This window comes from Gracilinanus agilis, chromosome 2 (assembly GCF_016433145.1).
Source record: "Gracilinanus agilis isolate LMUSP501 chromosome 2, AgileGrace, whole genome shotgun sequence".
Taxonomy (NCBI): Eukaryota; Metazoa; Chordata; class Mammalia; order Didelphimorphia; family Didelphidae; genus Gracilinanus; species Gracilinanus agilis.
This window is the reverse complement of record NC_058131.1, coordinates 210852202-210873463: the sequence shown is the minus strand read 5'-3', so window position 1 is coordinate 210873463 and position 21262 is coordinate 210852202. Positions and strand designations below refer to the sequence as shown.

The following is a 21262-nucleotide window of genomic DNA, read 5'->3' as shown; positions in this document are numbered from 1 at the left end:
GGCAGCTGGGTAGCTCAGTGGAGTGAGAGTCAGGCCTAGAGACAGGAGGTCCTAGATTCAAACCCGGTCTCAGCCACTTCCCAGTTGTGTGACTCTGGGCAAGTCACTTGACCCCCATTGCCCACCCTTACCACTCTTCCACCTATGAGACAATACACTGAAATTAAGGGTTAAAAAAAAAAGTCAAAGCTCAGAGAATGATAGACTTTAGCATCTCAGCCAGAATTCTGTGATGGATTGTCCCTAACTTAGGGCACTGGATAGTTCCCTATCCCTCCCTGATTTTAACTTGATCAAGGCACTGGTCTTTGCCACCTTGGAGCTACCTTAATTAGGATATGGAGAGGCCCTACCTCCTGGGGTTTCTTTCATTAGGATACCAAATGATCTCTACACTAACTGAAGCTAAACTCAAATTAGGGTGGTAGGTGATTTTTCATTCTCCCCTAGGATTTCCCGAGATAGGTCACTGATACTTCCATCTTCCTTACCACTGACCTTGATCAGGGGACTGGACAGTCTTTGTACTGTGTGGGATTTCCTTCACCAGGCTTTTTGGCAAGCCTCCGAACTTTCCCAATTAGGGCAATGCCAAGAACCTGCACTGGTGCTGGCTTTTTGGTGGGGCTGAGTCTCACAGCTTCAAGATTCCTTTTCCTGAAGTTCTAGTGTGGATTTTAAAGAGTTTACTAATGCTTCTTTTTACATTTTTTGGTCATTGTTCAATTTGTAACTCATTTCAGATCACTGATAGTATAAATGTAAGGGAGTCGGGCTCCTTTATATTCTGTCATGTAGCCATATGTGCACAACAAATGTTGTTGCTCCATTCTTTTCCCCATGTAACTAACCATAAATGTACTGAATTCCTCCGCTCAACTCAGGGTCAACAAGCCCAGAGCCACCCAAACTGAACCAAAGCCACAGTCCGGCTAGTATCCAGGACATATATTTGTGAAATATCTTCAGAGTGTATATGACCCGAGTCATCCTTGACCCCAGTCCTCAGAGACTGACTGATCTCCCACTCCCCTACTGACTGATCTCCCTACTCTTCCCCAAAGCACTTGTGTTTAGAAAAATAAATGCTATGTCCCTGCTGTCTCAATAACTACACCCTCTGTCATCACAGCACTTGGGAAAGTAGGAGTCTAATTAATTGAGGGTTCCTGTATGATCATAATTTCCTGTCCTTCTATCTCTCCCTTTGCCTCATTTTTCCTAAATCTATTTTAATCTTCATTGCAACCTTAGTTCTCTGTTCTCTAAAGTACATCACCCTTGCTCCGGTCTTAGTTCTATCTTTCCCTTCAAAACCATAAAACTGACAAGTTCTCCCTTTGACAATCTAAAATTGACTATGTATCATTCCCTATTCTTCAACCCTTTACCCTATCACTGTTTGTAACCTGCCTATCTTCAATCTTTACACCTCAAATTTCCCTCATATATACCTCAAAACATTCTCTTTTCCTTCTCTTTTGCTCCCACTATGGGAGAATAAGGTCACAATTCCCTTTGCCAAGTCCAAACTATTTCTATGTTTTTTAGGAACTTGCTCCAGACTTTTCATCTCTCTTCTCTTCTATCCTTCCTCTCTATTCTCCCTCCTCATCTACTCTCACCTTTCATACTTCTTATAAATATTATGGTCTTCCCCATCCTTACAAAGTAGCCTTCACCCTGCTATCCACTCAAGAGAGCACTCTATATCTCTCTAAAAGCTGTCTGCCCTAGCTACCCCCAACTTACTTCTCGACATTTTAGAATCAAGCTTTTGACCTAATAATTCAATTTAAATTGTTCTCTTCAAACTTACTAAAGATCTCTTACTTCTAAATTCAACTCTCTTTCCTCAGACTTCATTCTCCTTTTGCACTGCAAATTTTAATCCTTCTCTTCTCCCTTGACTTCTGTTAACAACGCTCTTTTCTGGTCACCTTCCAATACGCCTGAACTTTCCTTATTTGCTAGATCTTCTCTTTCTGCTCATTCTAACTTCTCTCCTAGGTGATTTCATGAGTCTCCATAGATTCAATGACCACTATGCAGATGCCTCCCAAATCTATATATCTTTAATATTGCTTAGCTATATTCCCACCTTTTTGCTTAATTTTGCTTAACTACAGACTCACAATGCACATTCCCTGGAAGTTTCATTACTATCTCAAATTACTACCAAAACTTAACTTTTTTGCCTTCCTCCCTTGTTATTTCCCTTAGGCTCTATAACCAATTAGTTGATTAGCCCAGTATATTCTACCATAACATCATTTCTCATAACTATCTTTTTCTTTATGCTTATATGACTGCTACTCTTCATCATCTCCCACCTGGATTATTATTCTTCATCTCCCACTAATCTTATAGCTAGCTTCCCAATTGGTTTCCCAAATTCCAATCTCTTCTCTCTCCAACTTATTCTCCAAGGAGCTACCATAACAATATTCCTAAAGTCCAGGCCTGACCACATTATTCCACTGGTCAATATTTTCATGGATTTTCCATTGCCTACTACCTCTAGAACAAAATATAAACTTCTAAGCCTGGCTTTTAATGACTTCTAAAATATAGCTCCAAACTACTTTCCCAGGCTTATCTCACATTACTTGGGGGCCCTTCAAACAATACTTCAGATTTCATCTGCAGCCTCCACATATTTGCATAAAATTTCCCCATAGGGAACTCAATTACATACCTTTTTCTTCAGAATGATTACCTTCCTTCAAGGTTCAGGTGCTATCAGTTCCATGAAACTTCTTCTCTAACCCTCACATTTGGTACTGCTTTTTTGCTTCCTCATATTGCCTTGCCTTATTTAAGCACAATTTCCCCATTGGAATGTAAGTGGGAATGTTTCATTTTTAACTTTGTATCTCCAGCCCTGGGCAACTAGGTAGTACTGTGGAAAGGGCACGGCACCTGAAATCAGGAGGTTTCATCTTCTAGGTTCAAATCTGGTCTCAGGCACTAGCTGCATGATCCTGAGCAAGTCACTTCACCCTGTTTGCCTCAGTATCCTCATCAATAAAATGAGTTGGAGAAAGAAATAGCAAATTATACTCTAGCATCTTTGCCAGGAAACCCCCAATGGGGTCACAACAAGTCAGACAACAACAAAAATCCCCAGCCCTAGCACAATGTCTACTATATAAAAGGTGCTTAATACATTATTACTGTATTGAATTGCAAATAGACATGGAAGCAGACTGATGAATTACTCTCAAAGTCTTTCTATCCTGGCAGGATTGGTCAAAGCTTACACTCCACTGGCCCAACCTTTGATATTCCAAAGTTATCTTCATATCATAAATAGAAAGGGATTTTGGATAGGGGAGACCAACTGTCCAAATCAATTTTCTCTTCTGCCCAAATTACCTAAATAAACATGTAATAAGCATAATATATGTGATTCATGCTTCATGAGCTATGACACACAGTGTAAACACTTTTTGTACTTGTATTGTTGCTCTTGTGCCTTTTATACATGTTAAGACCTATGACATCTGTCTCACTGAAGATTCTGAGATAGCAAGGACAAAACTGCTTACCATCCAAAAGACAGAAAGACACTTACTAAATGTCTCTGGAAAAGCTAGAGACTATTCCAAGATGAGTGTTTGATGACTTTGGCCTGAAAAAACTGACCCTAAAATACATGTAAAAGATCATATATCACTTTTCCAGGTGAGCACAATGCTAAAAGGTATATAACCAGGAAGCAGACACCTAAGACTAAGTAGAGACACCAAGAAAACTCAGCCAATCAGAACACTTCAATATTTAACCAAAGCAACACAGAAACTGCAAGGACAAGCCACCTAAAAACTTGTATCAAAATTGGTTTCATGATGGAGAATTAAATAATCTTTTTCAAAATCTTGTGAACTCAATGATAAACAGTATTTTAAAATGACTGCAGAAATAGGAGAGTGTATTGTGAGTTAAATGTATATTAAAGATGTCAAGATGACTGGCGATGGCCCAGGAGGCAGTGAATGACCTTGGCATTTTCTATGTCCGATTAAGCTCTAAGCTCTCCACAGCACCTATTTCAGCCACCTTCATGGTGAAGGACAAACAATAACAAGAAAGACTTTAAAAAATGGTTAACATTTTATTGGAAAAAAGAAAACACTACATCAAGAAATGGCTTAATGATAACCTCTTATCACCTGTGTAGTACTTTCTATTTCACAAAGACCTTAACATATTTTTTCTGATTTCATTCTCACAGCAACCCTGTAAAGTAGACAGGGCAGGGAGTCTCACCAATTAAAAGTGAGAAAACTAAGGCTTACAAGCTTAAAGATCACAAAGGTATAAAGTTGCAAAAGCCTGAGAAACCATGTGATATAACAGAAAGTGTTATGAATTTGGAGTCAAAAATTTTTTGGTTTGAATCCCAATTCCGCAATTTCCTACCTGTGTGATCTTAGCAAAGAAGTCAATCATTTCTCCACCCTGGAGCTTGGGTTTCTTATCTGCAAAATCAAGGAGTTTCAGGAGTTCTTAACCTGGGGTTCATGAACTTTAAAAAATTATTTTGATAACAGCTTTTCAATATCATTGGTTTCCTTTATAATCCTGAGTATTTTATTTTCTGCCTTTAAGAAGAACATCATTCTGAGATGATAGAGTTCATTTACCAAGCTGCCAAAGGGGTCTATGACACAAAAAAGATCAAGAACCCTTGTTCTAGATGATCTCAAAGTCCCTTCCAGTTCAAAATTCAAAGATCCTTGGAACCTGTTTTCCTGAACTCAAGTCCAGCTGTCCAAGTCCGAGCATTTTTTTAATCCACTCTGCTGCTTCTCCTTTCTTTTTAGTTTGACAGAGTTGCATTTGGTACAGACATCCCAGGATATAAAAAAAAACAATGGGAGCCATTATAAAAACAGTAATGAATGTCCATAGTCTAGTTTTAATTTACAAATTCATCTTTAGAAAAGCGATACTCAACACTCAATGGAAAGCCGCCTTTATTATATGGTTAGACATCAGGTAGCCAGCCAAGATTTTAGTCAAATTTAATGACTATCTGTATCCATAAAGGGAATAGTGAAAATGGGTCAAGGAAAGCCATCTTTATAGCCCAGAGGCAAAAAACAAAACAAAACAAAACAACAAAAAAAAAAAACCAAATAGCATGGTTAAAGAAAACACAGTACAAACAAGTATGGTCTGCAACACCAGTTCCCAAGATAGATAAACTTACCAGGAAGCAAATATGGCAGAAAGCTCATGCTGGCATGTAACAACCCCCCTTCAATGTCATTTTGACTCTGGAAGTAGGCAATATATTGGCTCCAAGAGTAAGAGATACAAATTATATGAGCTTATAAATTATGAAAAGAATCTAGTGTTCACATGTTTGCCAGCTCATATGATAAAAGCATCATTCAAAACATAAAGGTCCGCCAACATATACATGGATATAGAAACATAATCAACATCATAGTTGATTTTTATAGTACTATACACAATCTCATTTTATCCTCATAATAACTCAACCTTATGAGGTTAAGTACTAGAAGTATTACCCAAAGTGTACAAAAGAGGAAATTGAGGCTGAGAGGTTATATAACTTTTCCAAGGTCATGTAGCTAGTAATAGAGGGAGAATTCAAAAAATCTAGTCTCTTCTGATTCCAAATCCAGCATTCTTTTAACTCTATCACACTTGTATATGCCTTCTTGAGGGCAAGGGCTATATTTTAAATCAGCTCTTAATGCCCACCCTATACCCATACACATACATACACATACACACCCCACCTAGCACAGTGCTCTGCAACCACAGCTGGTACTAAATTAATATTTTTGTATTAAACTTTTGAATCAAAAGGTACAATTAAATCTGGGAAATGCTTGCAATAAAGGATACTCTCCAGATTTGAGGCTAGCAACATAAGTACCAGAAAAAAATTACACATCAAAGGAGAAGGAAATAAAATGAGATAATAGTCGACTCAATAGACTAACCACAAGCTTATCCTAGTTATAAAGCTCATAAGAAAAACTAGAAGTAACCCTTAAGTACTTTTATTACCATTATGGTAATATCTGTTTCATCAGTTATCCTCAATCTGGTTCAGCCCATTTGCCAAGATGTTTTATTGGTTGTCTCTGAAAAGGAAGAACAAACAATAATATTCTCCTCTACAATGGCTTGGTGCTTCCCTTCTAGAACCAACTTTCATTTCTAGATCTCCTCAAACCTCTAAGCTAGAAAACCTCCAATCTGGCTCAAGTCAGAAGGAGCAAGAGGGTAATTATGAAGTTTTGTTACAACAGAAATCCTTCAGATTCTTATTTTCATAGAACAGGAATGAAAGGGACCTCCTATAGTATCTATTCCAACCTTATTTTACAAATAAGGCAACTGAGACCTAGTGTGATTTCCAAGACTACATAAGAGAGCTAGGATATGAAACTCTCATCCTTTCTTTCAGTTTAGGGCTTTTTTGTACTACCATACCACTGTATCTCTACCACTACAAAAAGCCAGTAATGAAGTTCAATGAGTTCTGAATGCCCTAAAGAATCTGTTAAAAACAGAACTCTTCTCTTCCATCTGAGGAACTTGGCCAAGTTACTTTATCTTCTCATTCAGAGAATGAGAATAATCATACTCTTATTATCTACCTCACATGGCTATTGCAAGGATCAACTGAGATAACACGTCAGAATGCTCAGTAACCATAAAATGCCACATAAATAGCTCATTAGTACCTAAAATCATATGCAAGTAGACACAGAAAGCACACTAAATGAACACTGAGAAAACGCAGTTAATTAACAATCAATTAACACAGTGAACACTGAGAAAGTGCAGTAATTAACTCAACACCACAATATGAGTTGTTTCTTCCTAGCAAAGATTCTTAACCTGGGGTCCATAAATTTTTTAATAAATATTTTTATAACTATTTCAATATAATTTATTTCCTTTTAATCTTATACACTTAATTAATTTGTCTAAAAAACTGTTAATCAAGTTTGGTAGCATAAACCTGTGGTCCCTACTGCTGGGCATGCTGAGGCTGGTGGATTGCTTGAGTTTGAGATTTCTGAGCAACTGCACTAGGTCTATCTTCAAATCAGTGAGCACCCAGGAACAGGAGGGATTGCCCGGGTGCCTGCCTAAAGATGGGTTTAAGAAAATGGAAGCAAATTAAAGCTTCCATATAATCAATATTGGTATTGGGCACATGAAAGACCGTCGAACTTCTAACCCCAGAGAGATAATGAGATAACCTGTCTCCTCCCCACGCCCACCACATAAAAAAACAAACATCAAAAAATGATTTTATGAGGAGCCCACATAGGTTCGACTAGATTTTCAAAAGGATCTAATGATGCAAAAAAGGTTTAGAACCTGTTTTATAGTAAATACCATTGTAATAAACAGCTCAGTAAAATCTCAGATCTGTTGCTTATTTATTCCCAGTAAATTTTGATACAGTAAAATTCCAATACCACAAAATAATCTGGATAGATACTTGTAGTTCATTTTAAGGGAACATAACACATAAAATAAATAAGAAAAGAGAGAGAGTCTATATTGTGGAACAGTGGTTAGAAGAATTTGATTCCTTTTTTAAATAAGGCATAACTTTATAAAAGTGGGAGTCCAGCAGATGTTTTAATGAAATGGGTTTAGACATCTTAAATGGTGAGAGCTACCAGGTGTATTGCATGTCCAAGCCAACTCCTACTGCTGTTTCAAACAAAGCTCACATCTATCACTAGTGCTGTCCCTTTCAGCATATGGCAGCACTTGTCAAATTCCCCCAACCACCATGGGATGAAATCCAGCATCAAGTTGGAACAGTAATTTCTATTAACAGGCACTAAGCAGAAATGGCCTCAGTTTTTGAAAGAGTCATTCTCCTGGTCCTTCAGAATGAATTCTGAAGCAACTGAAGCCTGAAAGGATGGGTGTCTCCACACTGACCAGGACTCTTCACTGGGACCCAGAGAAGGCTGGTTAAAGAACATGGCCTGGTGCTTTTTTAATATTGTTATTTAGCATCAAACATGACTAATACTTCTGGTATCTGATGGGAATATGACAAAAAAAAGAGAAGAAAAATTTACAAAGGGAGAAGCAAAGAGTAAAAATTTCAAAAGATTTTCTCTCTGTAAAATCAGGATTAAACAAGGGAAGTCAGACTAGTCTTTCAGATGAGACAATCAAGAGGTGACCTTGTTCAGCAGAGGTTACTTGTTTTTTCCAGACTTTCTTAGAACACTGGTGCACTGGGGAGAAGATTTGAAAATTGAGCATAAGTGTTTACTGCCTACATTGTCTGTAACACTGCTAGGTTCAGAGGATACCAGGCAATGTGGCTTTGATGTCAAATAGCCTTTGTTAAAATCTTAACTCTGCTATTTGCTGCCTTTGTGATAGAGGGATAGAGACTAGGTCTGTGAGTTCACTAGTATAAGAAATTCCCAGGTGAGTAAACTCCCTCCACCAATGCAATCTTTTTAAAGAGTAACCTAAAGCACAAAAAAGTGAAGTGACTTGCTGTTCAGAGGTGGGACTTGAACCCAGATCTTCCAGATACTGAGGCCAGTTCTCTAGCCACTAAGTCCCATGCCTCTCACCAGAAGGCACTACAATATAGCAGAAAGTCTATCTGCTTTCTATTTAAAATTTGAACTATTATTTACCACTTTTGTGACCTTGAGAAAAATCACTAAACTTCTTTGAGACTCAGATTCTTCAATTGTTCAGATGGAGGGTTGAGCTTTATCCTTTCCAGCTCTGAATGTATGATCCTATGGTCCCCTCTGAGACCCTTCTTTATCTGGTAAAAATGAACTAGATATTCTCTAAAGAACTCTTCCAGCTCTAAAACCTAGGATACTAAAGATAAAAGAATGACACATGCTCTGTCTTCAAGAAATATACCATCTAAAGAGATGTCATTAGACCAAGTGAATATCAACTTTGGAGAGATGTCTCTCTGAGGGTCCCAAGGATCATTCCTAGAATCTAATGCTGTTTAACTTTTTAATTACTGATTTGGCTAACATGGACAATATGTCAAGTTTTCAATCACATGAAACTAAAAAGAATATGTAATCACTGAAGGAGAATGCCACAACTCAAAAAGATTTTTAAAAATTAGAATAGAATAAGATACTTTAATAGGAATAAAAATAAAGTTATACATTTGGATTAAAAATACGAAATAAATTTAGGATGAGGGAGACATGACTAGAAATTGCATGTGAAAATAATCTGGGGTTCAACTGAACTGCAAATTCAAAATGAAATTCGACAGTGACAAGATAGCTAAAAAATCTAATGAAATCTTGGGTTGCATTATGAGAAGCAATGTCTGTACAAAGAAGGTGATCACAGATCCCTGTGATCTGCTCTATGAAAACATTTGAAAAACCATGTTCATCTCTAAGCAACATAATTTAGGAAAGACATTGACAAACTAGAGTTTGTCTTGAGGAAGGCAACTAAAATGATAAGAGAATGAGAAACTATACCATAAAAGAAAGCATCTGTTGAAGGAACTAAGGATGTTTACTTAGAGAAGACTTTTACCCAAAAGCTTCCTTCCTCTCTCTATCTGAAGTACTATCATGTGAAGAGGGATTACACTTGATCTACTTTGTCTCAGAGGACCCAACTAAGGTCAATAAGTAAAAGCTTTGAAAAGGCAGATCTTAGCTTGATGCAAGGAAATAAGATTTGTCCAAAAGCAGAATGGGATGCCTTTAGAATGAGAGGATTTTCTTCACAAGAGATTTGTAAGGGGAAATTAGAAGCACCCTTGATCACTAGCTAGGGATACTTCCAAAAAGATTCTCATGATCAAAAATTGGGGGAAAGGACCTACTTGTATAAAAATATTTATAACTGCTCTTTTTGTGATGGCAAAGAATTGGAAATTAAAGGAATGTCCATCAATTGGGAAATGGCTGAACAAATTGTGATGTATAATGGTGAAGGAATACTATTGTGCTGTAAGGAATGATGAACAGAATGATTTCAGGAAGAGCTAGAAAGATCTACATGAACTGATGCAGAATGAAATAAGCAGAATCAGGAAGTTACTGTACACAGTAACAGCAATATTGTGGAATGATAATCTGTGACAGACTGCATATTCTAGGACAATTCTGAGGGACTTATAACAAAGAATGCTGTCCACCTCCAGAGAAAGAACTATTGGCATCAGAATGCAGATGAAAGCATATTATTTTTGAGTTGTTTGTTTGGATTTATATTTTGGTGTTTTGGTTTTATAAGATTACTCACTTACAAAAATAAACAATATGGAAATATTTCATATGATAAACATTTATAACCCGGATCAAATCACCTGCCAGCACTGGGATGGGTAATGGAAGGGAGAGAAGGAGGAAGATATGTTTGATCATACAACTTAGGAAAACATGTATGGAAACTTGTTATTACATATAATTGGTGAAAAACAAAAATATAATAAAAATAAAAAAGATTTTCATGTAGGCATTGGCTGGGCTCAATGGTGTCTAAATTCCCTTTCAATATGACAATATGAATGTTATACTGGTAGGATATAAAGATATAGTGTGTTGATGAAGAGCCTTTTAGAGACTGAGTGCCCCAAATGCCCCCTCTCCTTGCCTTAGACAGGGAAGGTAAGAAGCACTCCCATTGGTTTGTTGGGCAGAGGGGTGAGTAAAGTTAGAAATGTCCTTAGAGGCATATGGAGAGATGGAGGAGAGCAGCCTGACCCCGCTGGCTTTCTAGTAACGAACTCTGGCAAGCTCTGTGCTTGGGCGAAGGTAATGGTGTACACGCCATAGGTTCATCACCTATCGTGAGGGAAACGATGGAGTAATTAACAAACACTAATTATGCCCATGTGCCAGGCATTGTGCTAGGCACTAGAAATAAAAAATACCAAAGTGATGGTCTCTATTCTCAAGGAACCAGAATTCTACTGAAGAATACCATAATCATAGATAAATAAGGAGACTATAAACAAAGAAAAATACACGATAGGATGGGAAAGAACTAAACTTTTGGAATCTTTTAGGAATTGATATCAAGCTGAAAAGCTGAACCCAAATGGGAAGTAGGGGTTCAAAGAGGCAGATGTGAGGATGGATATCACTTTATTTAGGGGGGGGCAAAGATAGTCTATGCAAAGACAGATAGTGGGAGATGGGATGTCATATAGAGTGATCAAGTTGGTCAGTTCTGTGGGAGGACAGTGTATGTGAGAAAGTATAATAACATTTTATCATTCTAGAGAAATAAGTAAAAGCTATATTATAAGTTTAATTTTAATTTATCAAATGAAGGAGTTTGAGTTAAACTAAAAAGCAATGGGAAGCCATTAACCCTTCTTGAACAGAGGAGTAACATTATCTTAGCTATGGTTTAGGAATATCATTGCAGTTACTGTGTAGACAGATCAGAGAGGGCAGAAACTGAAGGCAAGGACATCACTGGTTCAGAGGGTAAGTGACGAGCACTGGGACTAGAACCATTGCCCTGTTACAATAGATATAAGAATTGCTGAGAACTTAGAATCAAGGGGACTTGGCAACTTGTCAGGGGGTGGAATGGAAGTAAAAAATAGAAGGTTAACTGTTGGGCTATGAACTTCAGTGACTAGAAAAATGTTCTTGACAAAAATAGGTAAACTAGGAAAGGGATGGATTTTAGGATACAGATGAGTTCTGTTCAGGAATACACAGAGTTTGAGATGTTCATAAAACTTATTGGTAGAACTGTCAAATAGCTGGAAGAATAGGACTGGAGCTCAAGAGTGATGAGGGCTGTAAATATGGGAGACAACTGCAAAGAAATGCTGCTTGAACAATGGGAACTGATGAAGTCATCATGAGAGAGTATATGTATAAAGAGAATGGATCCTGGAAATATACCCACACATGGGAATGGGGATATGGATGATGAATGAACAAAGAAAACAAAGAGATAAAGGTCATGCAAAATTTGATGAAAAATGTCCAGAGGAATAGAACTTTTATTTGTAAGGGTCAGGGAAAGCTTCATAGAGAAGACAGCAGCTGAAATATGGAAAGGAGAGCCTAGCATAAACTCAACTTCAAGCAAAGAAGATAGTATGAAAGAGGGCATAATAAAGGAGGAATAGAGCTGAACATCAATGGAAGATAAAAAGTAATCAAGTTTGGCTGGAATGTAGAAAAGGAATGGTACAAAGATAAAACTATACAGACAGGTTGGATGCCAGACTGAGGAGGGCCTTGAATAAAAGGAGCAGGAGAGTTCAAATTTTATTTCATAAGCAAAGAGGAGCCACTGATGGTTTCTGAGTAGAATGGTATGATCACAGCAGTAAACTAGGAAGAGTACTCAGGAATTGGTGTGGTAAATAGAGGCTCAAAGAAGGGTCTATTTAGTGTTTTTGGATGTAAGTGACATTTTTTAAACAGTTCAAATGGTCAGTTTTAAAAGTCACACTCTGCCCTACTAAGCATGTGTATGTGGTTCCCACTAAAATATATAGGAGATGAACCAAACCCCAAGGACAATTTAGCCCTTGGGAGTTTAGGAACCGCAGCTGCTGGTTCCTTCCCTACAGTTATAACCCTCTGTTTATGTGAGCAACATGATTTCCAGGGCAACCAAGGGCAACATATTAGAGAATTACGGCTCTGGAAGGAAGTGGATTAAATTTTAATACTTGAGAGTCATCATCATTTTTATAAAAAGCTACATATCTAGGAATAAAATATCATTAAGGCAGAGTAAATTAGAGATTATTTTAAGTGAAACATTAATTTTCAAAATATTTTAATTACCCATATGTTAAAGATTTCCTCATCATTTTAAAAAGAAAAAAAACAACACCAGAATACTTAAAAGTGACCAGAAGCTCTGGGAAACAGAAATCATTCTACAAATGATTACTCATGATATGACTAATATACAAAAAAAGTTAACTATTTAATTAACTCTATAATCTGCTTATTTCTACTATTCTAAAAAAGCATGTTGTTGATAACTAATTCTTCATCAGTCTTTCCTCGGCTCCTTAAAATCATACAGAGAATGTTCCACCCAGGCAAAGAAATGTTTCAAGCCAAATGAAATCTGAAGAATACATATGTGTGTGTCTAGTTGCGCGTACGCACGTGTATGTGTGTATTTATTGACTACCTAGATCTCTCCAGCAACAGTAATGAGATGGTTAAAATAGACCAGTCTTCAGGCCAGTAAATTTTCAGTAGCTATATGCAAGTATGAATCATCAACTATCCCTATCTAAGTCTCTTTTAGATTTTTATTTGCAAACTGTGAAGTAATTATATATTATCTGGTTGTGTTATTTATTTATTTTTTTAGATCTCCAGTCCCCTGGAGCACACATAGCCTTCTAGTGCCAAGCAATTGCATCAGGAGCTTAATGAATTCAGTGTTCTTCAGGGTACAGATTCAAAAACAGAAATGGCACACTTTCAGCTCTAATATGATTTGAGCTTCTAGAACCTGTACTAGAAATAAATGACTCACAAAAATTAATCCGTTTTTAACAAGATTACTGATTTTGTGAGTCATTTCTTTAAATATTGAACCAAGAGCTAAGAGGCACTATTTAAATAAGGCTTGATTCCTACTGAAAGACTAACCGAACATGATAACTCACTTGTCCTTTTCCCAACATAAATACTTATTCAATTTGTAACAGACAGAAAGGTGTACCTCATTTTGTAAAAGATGCACTCAGAAGGAAAATTATACAATCATAGGTTGTAAAAGGAACTTTTGAGGTCTAGTCAAAGCCCCTCTTTTTACAGATGAGGAAATTGAGATCTAATAAGATTGAGGACTTGCACAATGTCATATATGTTAGTGACAGATTAGAATTGAGGTCCTATAACTACAAACTTGGCAATCTCATCACTATACCATAGTTTGTGAATCAGATTTTTTTTACATGTGACCGTATTGTAGATGAACCTGAGAAAGGTATTTTCTAGGCAAATGACATTCCTTAAATAACTATTTGCCTTTATATAGTGCTTCATAGTTTTAAAAAATGATATTTGAATATGCTATTTAATCCTTACAACAACCCTGGAAGCAAGGTAAGAGATAGGCACTTTTATTCCTATTTCACAAATGGGGAAATAGAGCTTCAGAGAGGGCAGGTGACTTGCCCATAATCACAGGATTAGTAAGTAACAAAACAAGGACTCGAACCTAGTTTAGTAAGAAACTAAGCATTTGGGGCAGCTGGGTAACATAATGGATAGAGCTCCAGGCCTGTAGTTGGGAGGATCTAGGTTCAAAAATCTAATTTTAGACACCTACTAACTGTGTCCCTGGGAAAGTTGCTTAACCCCAATTGTCCAGCTCTTGCCACTCTTCTGAATTAGAATTGATATGAACTCAGAAGGTAAAGGTTATTTAAAAAAAAGAAAGGAACTAGGCATGTTAAGGAAATCTATAATGAGGGTCCCTTTGCAATTGTATTTTATAAATTCAGACTTTCATATACGAAAAAGCTAAGACTAATTAAGTTTTGGAAGGAGGGCTCCCCCCAGCTTTGTACCAATAGGCATAAGCAATTATGTTTAACTGACACACAAAGCAAAAAATCTAGAGCAAGCTTTTAGTTTAATAATTTTTTGTTAAAATCCTGTAGCTTTGTAATCAGCTGATTGCTGAGATTAGAGGTAATCTCCTACCCATGGCTCTAAGAGAGCTCTGGATTTTAAGATGTTTTAACTGCTGAACCAAAATTAATCAGACATGCCAAATTTAATGGCAGTGATTATTACTTCACTGACTTTCCAAAGCCTACCACAGTTATGAGGGAGGGGCTAGGGGAAAGGAAGAGTTATAAACTAAAAGATACATTTTACAAAAGCTTTAGGAAAGGAAAACAATCAATCCCTAAACATTTATTAGGTGCTTACTATGTGCCAAGCCTGTGTTAAGATTTGGGATACAGAAAGAGGCAAAAGGCAGTTCCTGCCCTTATGGAGCTTACAATCTAAAGGCGGAGACAACAAGCAAACAAATATATACAACAAAAGCCATGTACAGGATAAATAGGAAATCATAGCGTTTTGAAAGATACTAAAATTAAGAGGGGTTAAGGAAGGTTTCCAGTAAGGTTTAGTTGGGACTTAAAGGAAGCCAGGGAGGTCAATAGGTGGAGCCAGAGGAAGGAAGAGCATTCCAGTTCTGTGGGGTGGCCAGAGAATGCCTAGAGCAGTGGGATGGGGCATTTTGTTCATGGAACAGCTAAAGGGTCAGTATCACTGGCTGGAGGGGTATGTGGCAGAGAGTAAGGTGTAAGAAAACTGGAAAGTTGGAGGGGACTGGGTTATGAAGAGCTTTGAATGCCAAACAGATCATTTTGTATTTGATCCTGAAGGCAACAGGGAGCCACTGAAGTTTGTTTATTGAACAAAAAGGTAACATGATTGGGCCTGTGCTTTAGGAAAATTACTTTAGTGACTGACTGAAGAATAGATTGCAGTAGGGAGAGACTTACGGCAGGCATCAGCACTAGCATACTATTACAATAGTCCAGACATGAGGTAATGAGGGCCTGTACTAGAGTGGTAGTAGTGTGAGAAGAGAGAAGGGAGCATATTTGAGATATGCTAAGTTGCAAAGGTGAAATGGGCAGTCCTTGGCAACAGATGGGATATAGGAAGTGAGAAACAGTGAGTCCAGGATGACTCCTAGGCTGGGAGTCTAAGCAACTGGGAAGATGGTGTTGCCCTCTACAGCAATAGGGAAGGTAGGAAAGAGAGGAAGGTTTAGGGGGAAAGATGGCAGTAGCTAGATACAATGGAAGGAACCCCAGATCTGCAATCACAGGGCCTTGGCTCAAATCTCACCTGACTCTTATTTCCTATTTAACTTTGGACAACTCAGCATCTCTGAGGCACAGTTTCCTTATTTGGTGAATGAGTTTGAGTAGATAGCTTCAGAGATCCTAGGATCTTAAGAAGGAGAAGCAGACATGTGCAGAAGACTAAGAGCTAGTCTTGGAATCCAGAGAACCTGGGTTCAAAGCCTACTTCTGACATATCATCTTCTCTGGGGAAGTCACAACTTCTCAATGATGACACAGACATTCTCTCTAATAAAAGTAAAGGGAGAGACAGCTAGGTGGCTCAGTGGACAGAGAGCCAGGCCTGAAGATAGGAGGTTCTAGTTTCAAATCTGGCCTCAAACATTTCCTAGCTGTGCAATTCTAGTCAAGTCATAAATTTCAATTGGCTAGGCTTTCCTATAATTCTAAGACAGAAGATAAGGGTTAAATAAAAGTGACGGGAATTACCACACTAAATGTTGATGAATGTTTTAAGTTTGGACGAATGAACATTCCCTAGTGGAGGTTTTGATACTAATTGACCATATGATTTTGAAACAAGTTTCTTAATTCATCTGGGCCTCGGTTTCCTAATCTATAAAATAATTGGAGTGGGAAGAAGAATGGGTCTGAACTAGACTAACTTTGAGGTTCTGATGACCTTGTAAAGTCAAATATGCAATTCTATACAAAAAGTTCATCTAAATATGCTTCCTATTAGAATACGGTATCTTTCATGGATTTTGTTTTTTATTTAAACAGGCAAAAATTGCCTCAGTTTAGGAAAACAAAAATGCTCCTTCCTCTCCATTTAGGTAAAGCATTGCTGAATTTCTTCACTTATTCACTAGCTATACATGATTTGCCCAAGAAACTGGAAACGTTAATAAGGGTACTTAAGGACTATTACTCTACTAAAGTTTATAAACTACGTGCAAGCCTAAATATTAAAGTTAGAGCAATATAACAATAAAGAGTTTCTAAGATGTGGCTTCAATATTTCTATCCAGGATGTCTCCCCCAACACAGTCTTAGTACAGTTTTAAGCTTTAATAATTTAAATTGCAGTAAGATTTCTGGACACCTTGGACAGAAATATTGAATGACCTTTTAAAATCAAATATGTAGTTCTATACAAAAAGTTCACCTAAATATGCTTCCTAACAGGATGCCAAATGTCTTCAGTGGTTTTTGTTTTTTATTTAAACAGGCAAAAATTGCCTCAGTTTAAACAAAGGAAAATGCCCCATTCCATTTAAGTAAGTTATTATTGGGTTTCTTCACTCAGTCACCAGCTACAGCTAGTTAACCCAAAAAGCAAAGGGAATTAATGAGGATACTTAAGGCCTGTTTGGCAACTACTATTACCCAACTAATTTTTACTAAAATATCTGTAAGGGGGCAGCTGGGTAGTTCAATGGATTGAGAGTCAGGCCTAGAGACTGGAGGTCCTAGGTTCAAATCCAGCCTCAGACACTTCCCAGCTGTATGACCCTGGGCAGGTCACTTGACCCCCATTGCCCACCCTTACAAGGGTTTAAAAAAATAAAATAAAATAAAATATCTATAAGCCCAAGCATTAAAGCTATAGCAATATGCCAAGAAATGGAGTTTCCAAGATGATTTGATATTCTTAAATTCCAAGATGATTCAATAAATATTCTTATTCATAAAAGTCTCAAAAGTTTTAGTGTACTTCTAACAGATGACTTCCACTTATTGCTACGTTGGTCTAACTTTAGTGTTTGAGTTTGCAGGTATCCCTCCTGTACTAAGATTTTTGGGACATCCTGTTGGATAATCTGGTTGAGTAAATAAACAAAAAGGCAGAAGCAGCTACTATTCTTAGTTATCATCTAATCTTAAGCAGTTATAATCTAACCCTGACCAGTTTGCAACAGTCAGATCTAAAACTTTCTTCGCTTTTTGTGTTTTGTTGTTAGGTTAGGAACTTCATATCTCACTCTTCAAAGCTCTTTAGGACAATTAACCATAACATCACATCTCTAACTTGATAGCATTCATTTTGTACTTATTATGTGAAAAGACAGTATAGCCTCTGGTGGACTCTTGGTAGGTAAAACACAGTTTATTGATTATTGAAAATGTAAAAAGTAAGTTATTACAGATCACTGGCTCTAGAATCAAAGGATCAGTACTGCATGGAGTTCAGCCATGAACTCAACTTAACTTCCTGAGTGACCTTGGCAAGTCCTTTCCATACCTCCCTTCAGAGTGTGTACTTCACTCACCTGCAAAATGAGATGGTTAATCTAGTTGATAATCTCTAAAGTCTTTTTACAGCTCTCAGCCTCTGACTCTAGTGCTGTATCTGAGAATATCTTTCCCTAAATTACTGTTCTGTACACACACACACACACACACACACACACTCACACAATCTTATAATGTACATAAAGGTAAATAATTATCTAATAGCATATCTACATTTTCTGAGACACATAGTGTTTAGGCCTTCCTCTAAAAAACGGATAGTCAGACAACTAGCATCTATTAAGCACCTACCATATGCCAGCCAGCGCTGGGAATATAAAAAAGGATAACACAGTCCATGATCTTAAGGAGCCCACAGTCTAATACTAATCTCCTGAGTTTACAATCAAGGCTCACTCAATCCCTGTCTAACCAGATCTTGAAAAGCCAAGTAAAGTTCAGGAGTCATGGGGGAGGGGACTCATAACAGTGAAAGTGGATGACAAACCCAAAACTGGGTCCTCCAGAACAAGGCTGTTAACTCTTGATCGTACCCACGTAAACAAATGACAAACAGGTTATAAAAGGAAGTTTAGGAAATCGTTCCTTTTTCTAAAAGGTGGCACTGGAAAAGCTAAAGCTTCCGGACCGAGAAGCTCCAGGCAAGTCTCGAAAATCAAGAAGGTGGAAGAACAGCAGCTCAGGAAGACAGGTTCCTTACAGCCCGACATCAGTTTCATTCCGGGAGAAAAGTTGGGTTGGTCCGAGGGGCAACAAAGCAAAGGGTTGTGAGGAGTGGGATTAAAAAAAATTTTTTTTAAAGACCAAAAGGCCAACAATCAATAACAGATCTCCTAAGACCAACCTACAGTGGGAACAAAGAGCTTCTCTGTTCCCTACAGGATTAACCCTGCTGGTTCTGGATCGGAAGAGAAAGAAACTTTTCCCTCAGATGAAGAGGGGGCAAGGGAGTATCGGGGAGGCAGTTCTAGCATAGCTCAGGGAGTCCAAAGATCTTTAGCGCTGGAAGGGGGCTCAAAGACCATCCCAAGCTACATCTTCGTCTTACAGAGGAGGAAACTAAGGCCAAGAAACGTGCAAGGCGAGAGAGGGTGAGGGGGAAGAGTCCTAGACCAAATAGCGGCAAAATCAGGATTTGAACACAGTTCTCGAGATCCAGGGCTCTCTCTGTCGTTGGAAGAGAGCGCGGGAAGGTGATTCCCGGAGGAAAGCCGAGCTCAAGGGCGGGGAAGGCGAGGCAAGATTCCCTGATGGTAGGAGGCAGGGGAGGGAGAGGGGGCTGCGGGCCGTGGTCCCCCGAGCGCATCCAAGCCGCGCCAATGGAGCCCGCGGGAGGGAGGCAAGGAGACAGGGGAGGAGAAGGAAGACGGCTCCCCAGGGGCTTCCGCGCCGCCGCCGCCGCCGCCGCCCAGGTCGGCCCGAGGTCGTGCCGCAGGCATCCCCCGGGGAGGACCCCGGCCCACTCTGGGAGAGCTAGGCGCCTTACCTCCTCGATGGCCGCCACCGTGTTCCGGCACTGGGTGGTGCGGGTGGTGAAGCTGGAGGCAGTGGGAGCTTTGTAATCCTCATGGGTCTCAGCCACGAATTCCGACACGGAGATCTGGTCCGGCATCGCCTCGGCCGGGACTCGAGCAGGGGCACAGGCTGGGGTGAGCCGCCTCCAGTGGCGACCCAGGAAGGGGGATGGAAAGGAAGAGTCCAGCCGACCGCGACCTCGGGGACCCGGCCGCCGCCCCCTGCAGCCGCCCGAGCCTGCGGCTTCCCTCGCCCCAGCGACGCCCGGACAAAGGGAAGCCCAGGCGCCGGCCGCCGCGGAGCCCGCCCTGCCCGAAGAGGGCCCGGGGCTGCTAGCCCGAGAGAGCGGGCTCAAAGCAACTCGTCCTCACTTCCAGCTTAGCCCCGGAGCCTCGGGAAGCGCCGCGGGCGGCTCTCGCCTCCTCCCTCGTGGACGCTTTGGGGCCGTGGTCGTCGCCGCCGCCACCTCTCTGGTTCCCGTCGCCAGCAGCACTTCCCTTCTACCCGCCCGTCTTTTTTTTTTCTTCTTTTTCTGAATGAGACCCCGAAGCAGGCGCATAGAGCCAGAGCGGGAACTACCCGCCACCCAGACTCGAGCACCTACTCCACTAGGGAGGAGGAGGATGGAGGTGGGAGGGGCCGGGGTTCGAGGGCCGGAGGCAGGGCTGGGGAGGGGGCGGGGACGGCAGCTCCGGAGAGAACTGCCAATCACCGACCTCTCCGAGCCGCTGGAAATCTAATCCACCTGGAAAAAAAATAGGGATGGGAGGGGGGGACTCAGGTTGGGCACAGTGGAGGCGCCCAGACTCGATCCCCCAGCCCCAGCATAGTCTGTGGATACTTTCAGTGTTTTCCTCCTTCCCCCACCTCCACCCCAGCAGAGCAATCTTAGAGCACAGACAGGGCGTTTTGGGCCAGGCTTTCTGGCTGTATCTCGAGGGTTATTACTCCGCCCCTTGCCCCGCCAGCTGTGCCTTAGCGTTCAATGCTCCTCCCCTCCCCCCACGTTGTATGAGTGTCTCGTGTCCCCCTTCCCGAGAACGTCCGGCCCTTCGGACTCTTCCCCGCCCCCTACTCCCACCCCTAAGCTGGGTCTGAGAGTTCGGGAAGCTTTCCCTCCCCCATCCCCAAGTAGGGGCCGGGATCTCCAGGGAGCTTCGATTCCGTCTCCAGTGAGTTACCATCTCCTCCCTTTTCCAAGGTCTAAGTACATTTCTAAGTCTCTTCCCTGGTGCTCTAAAGTATGGGAGGGGTGTGTATGTTTCTGTTTTACGTGCACATGCGTTAACACACCCTAGAGTCCGTGCCAGAGTCCACCCCTATTTCACCCTAACCCCACCCCTTTGGAGGAACCTCGCTTATGCCTGTGTTCTCCCATCACAAAGAGGGCAAATCCCTTTGCCTTAGTTGAATAGTTTGAAGATTCAGCCCCCTGAATGAGAATGGGCTACTCCCACTCTGCTAGGCGTCCAAACGTCTCTCCGATTCTTCTCCTCCCACCCTTCCTCATGGTCCAAAATTCACCTGGTCCTAAGAGGTAGAGGAGTCCTAGTTCTGGTGCCTCCTGTCCCAATAGTAAAGGGCCTTACTATATGGCACTAAAATCCCGAGCCATTCTCAAAATGGTGCCTGTTGCTAGTTAGTTAGTTGTCTTGAAGTTATGAA

The 21262-nt window shown here is 40.0% G+C and overlaps 1 protein-coding gene across 2 annotated transcripts in view; it reads right to left on the bottom strand.

Annotated features, from left to right (window-relative positions):
• The window catches only part of ASAP2 (ArfGAP with SH3 domain, ankyrin repeat and PH domain 2), a 269945-nt gene extending 250169 nt beyond the window's left edge, over positions 1 to 19776 (bottom strand). For both annotated transcript variants that reach the window (XM_044663620.1, XM_044663622.1), the window contains exon 1: positions 19569 to 19776. In XM_044663620.1, coding sequence (XP_044519555.1) covers positions 19569 to 19694 — 126 coding nt within the window. In that variant the 5' untranslated portion in view covers positions 19695 to 19776. The remainder of the gene's footprint in view (positions 1 to 19568) is intronic.
• Between the last annotated feature and the right edge of the window lie 1486 nt (positions 19777 to 21262).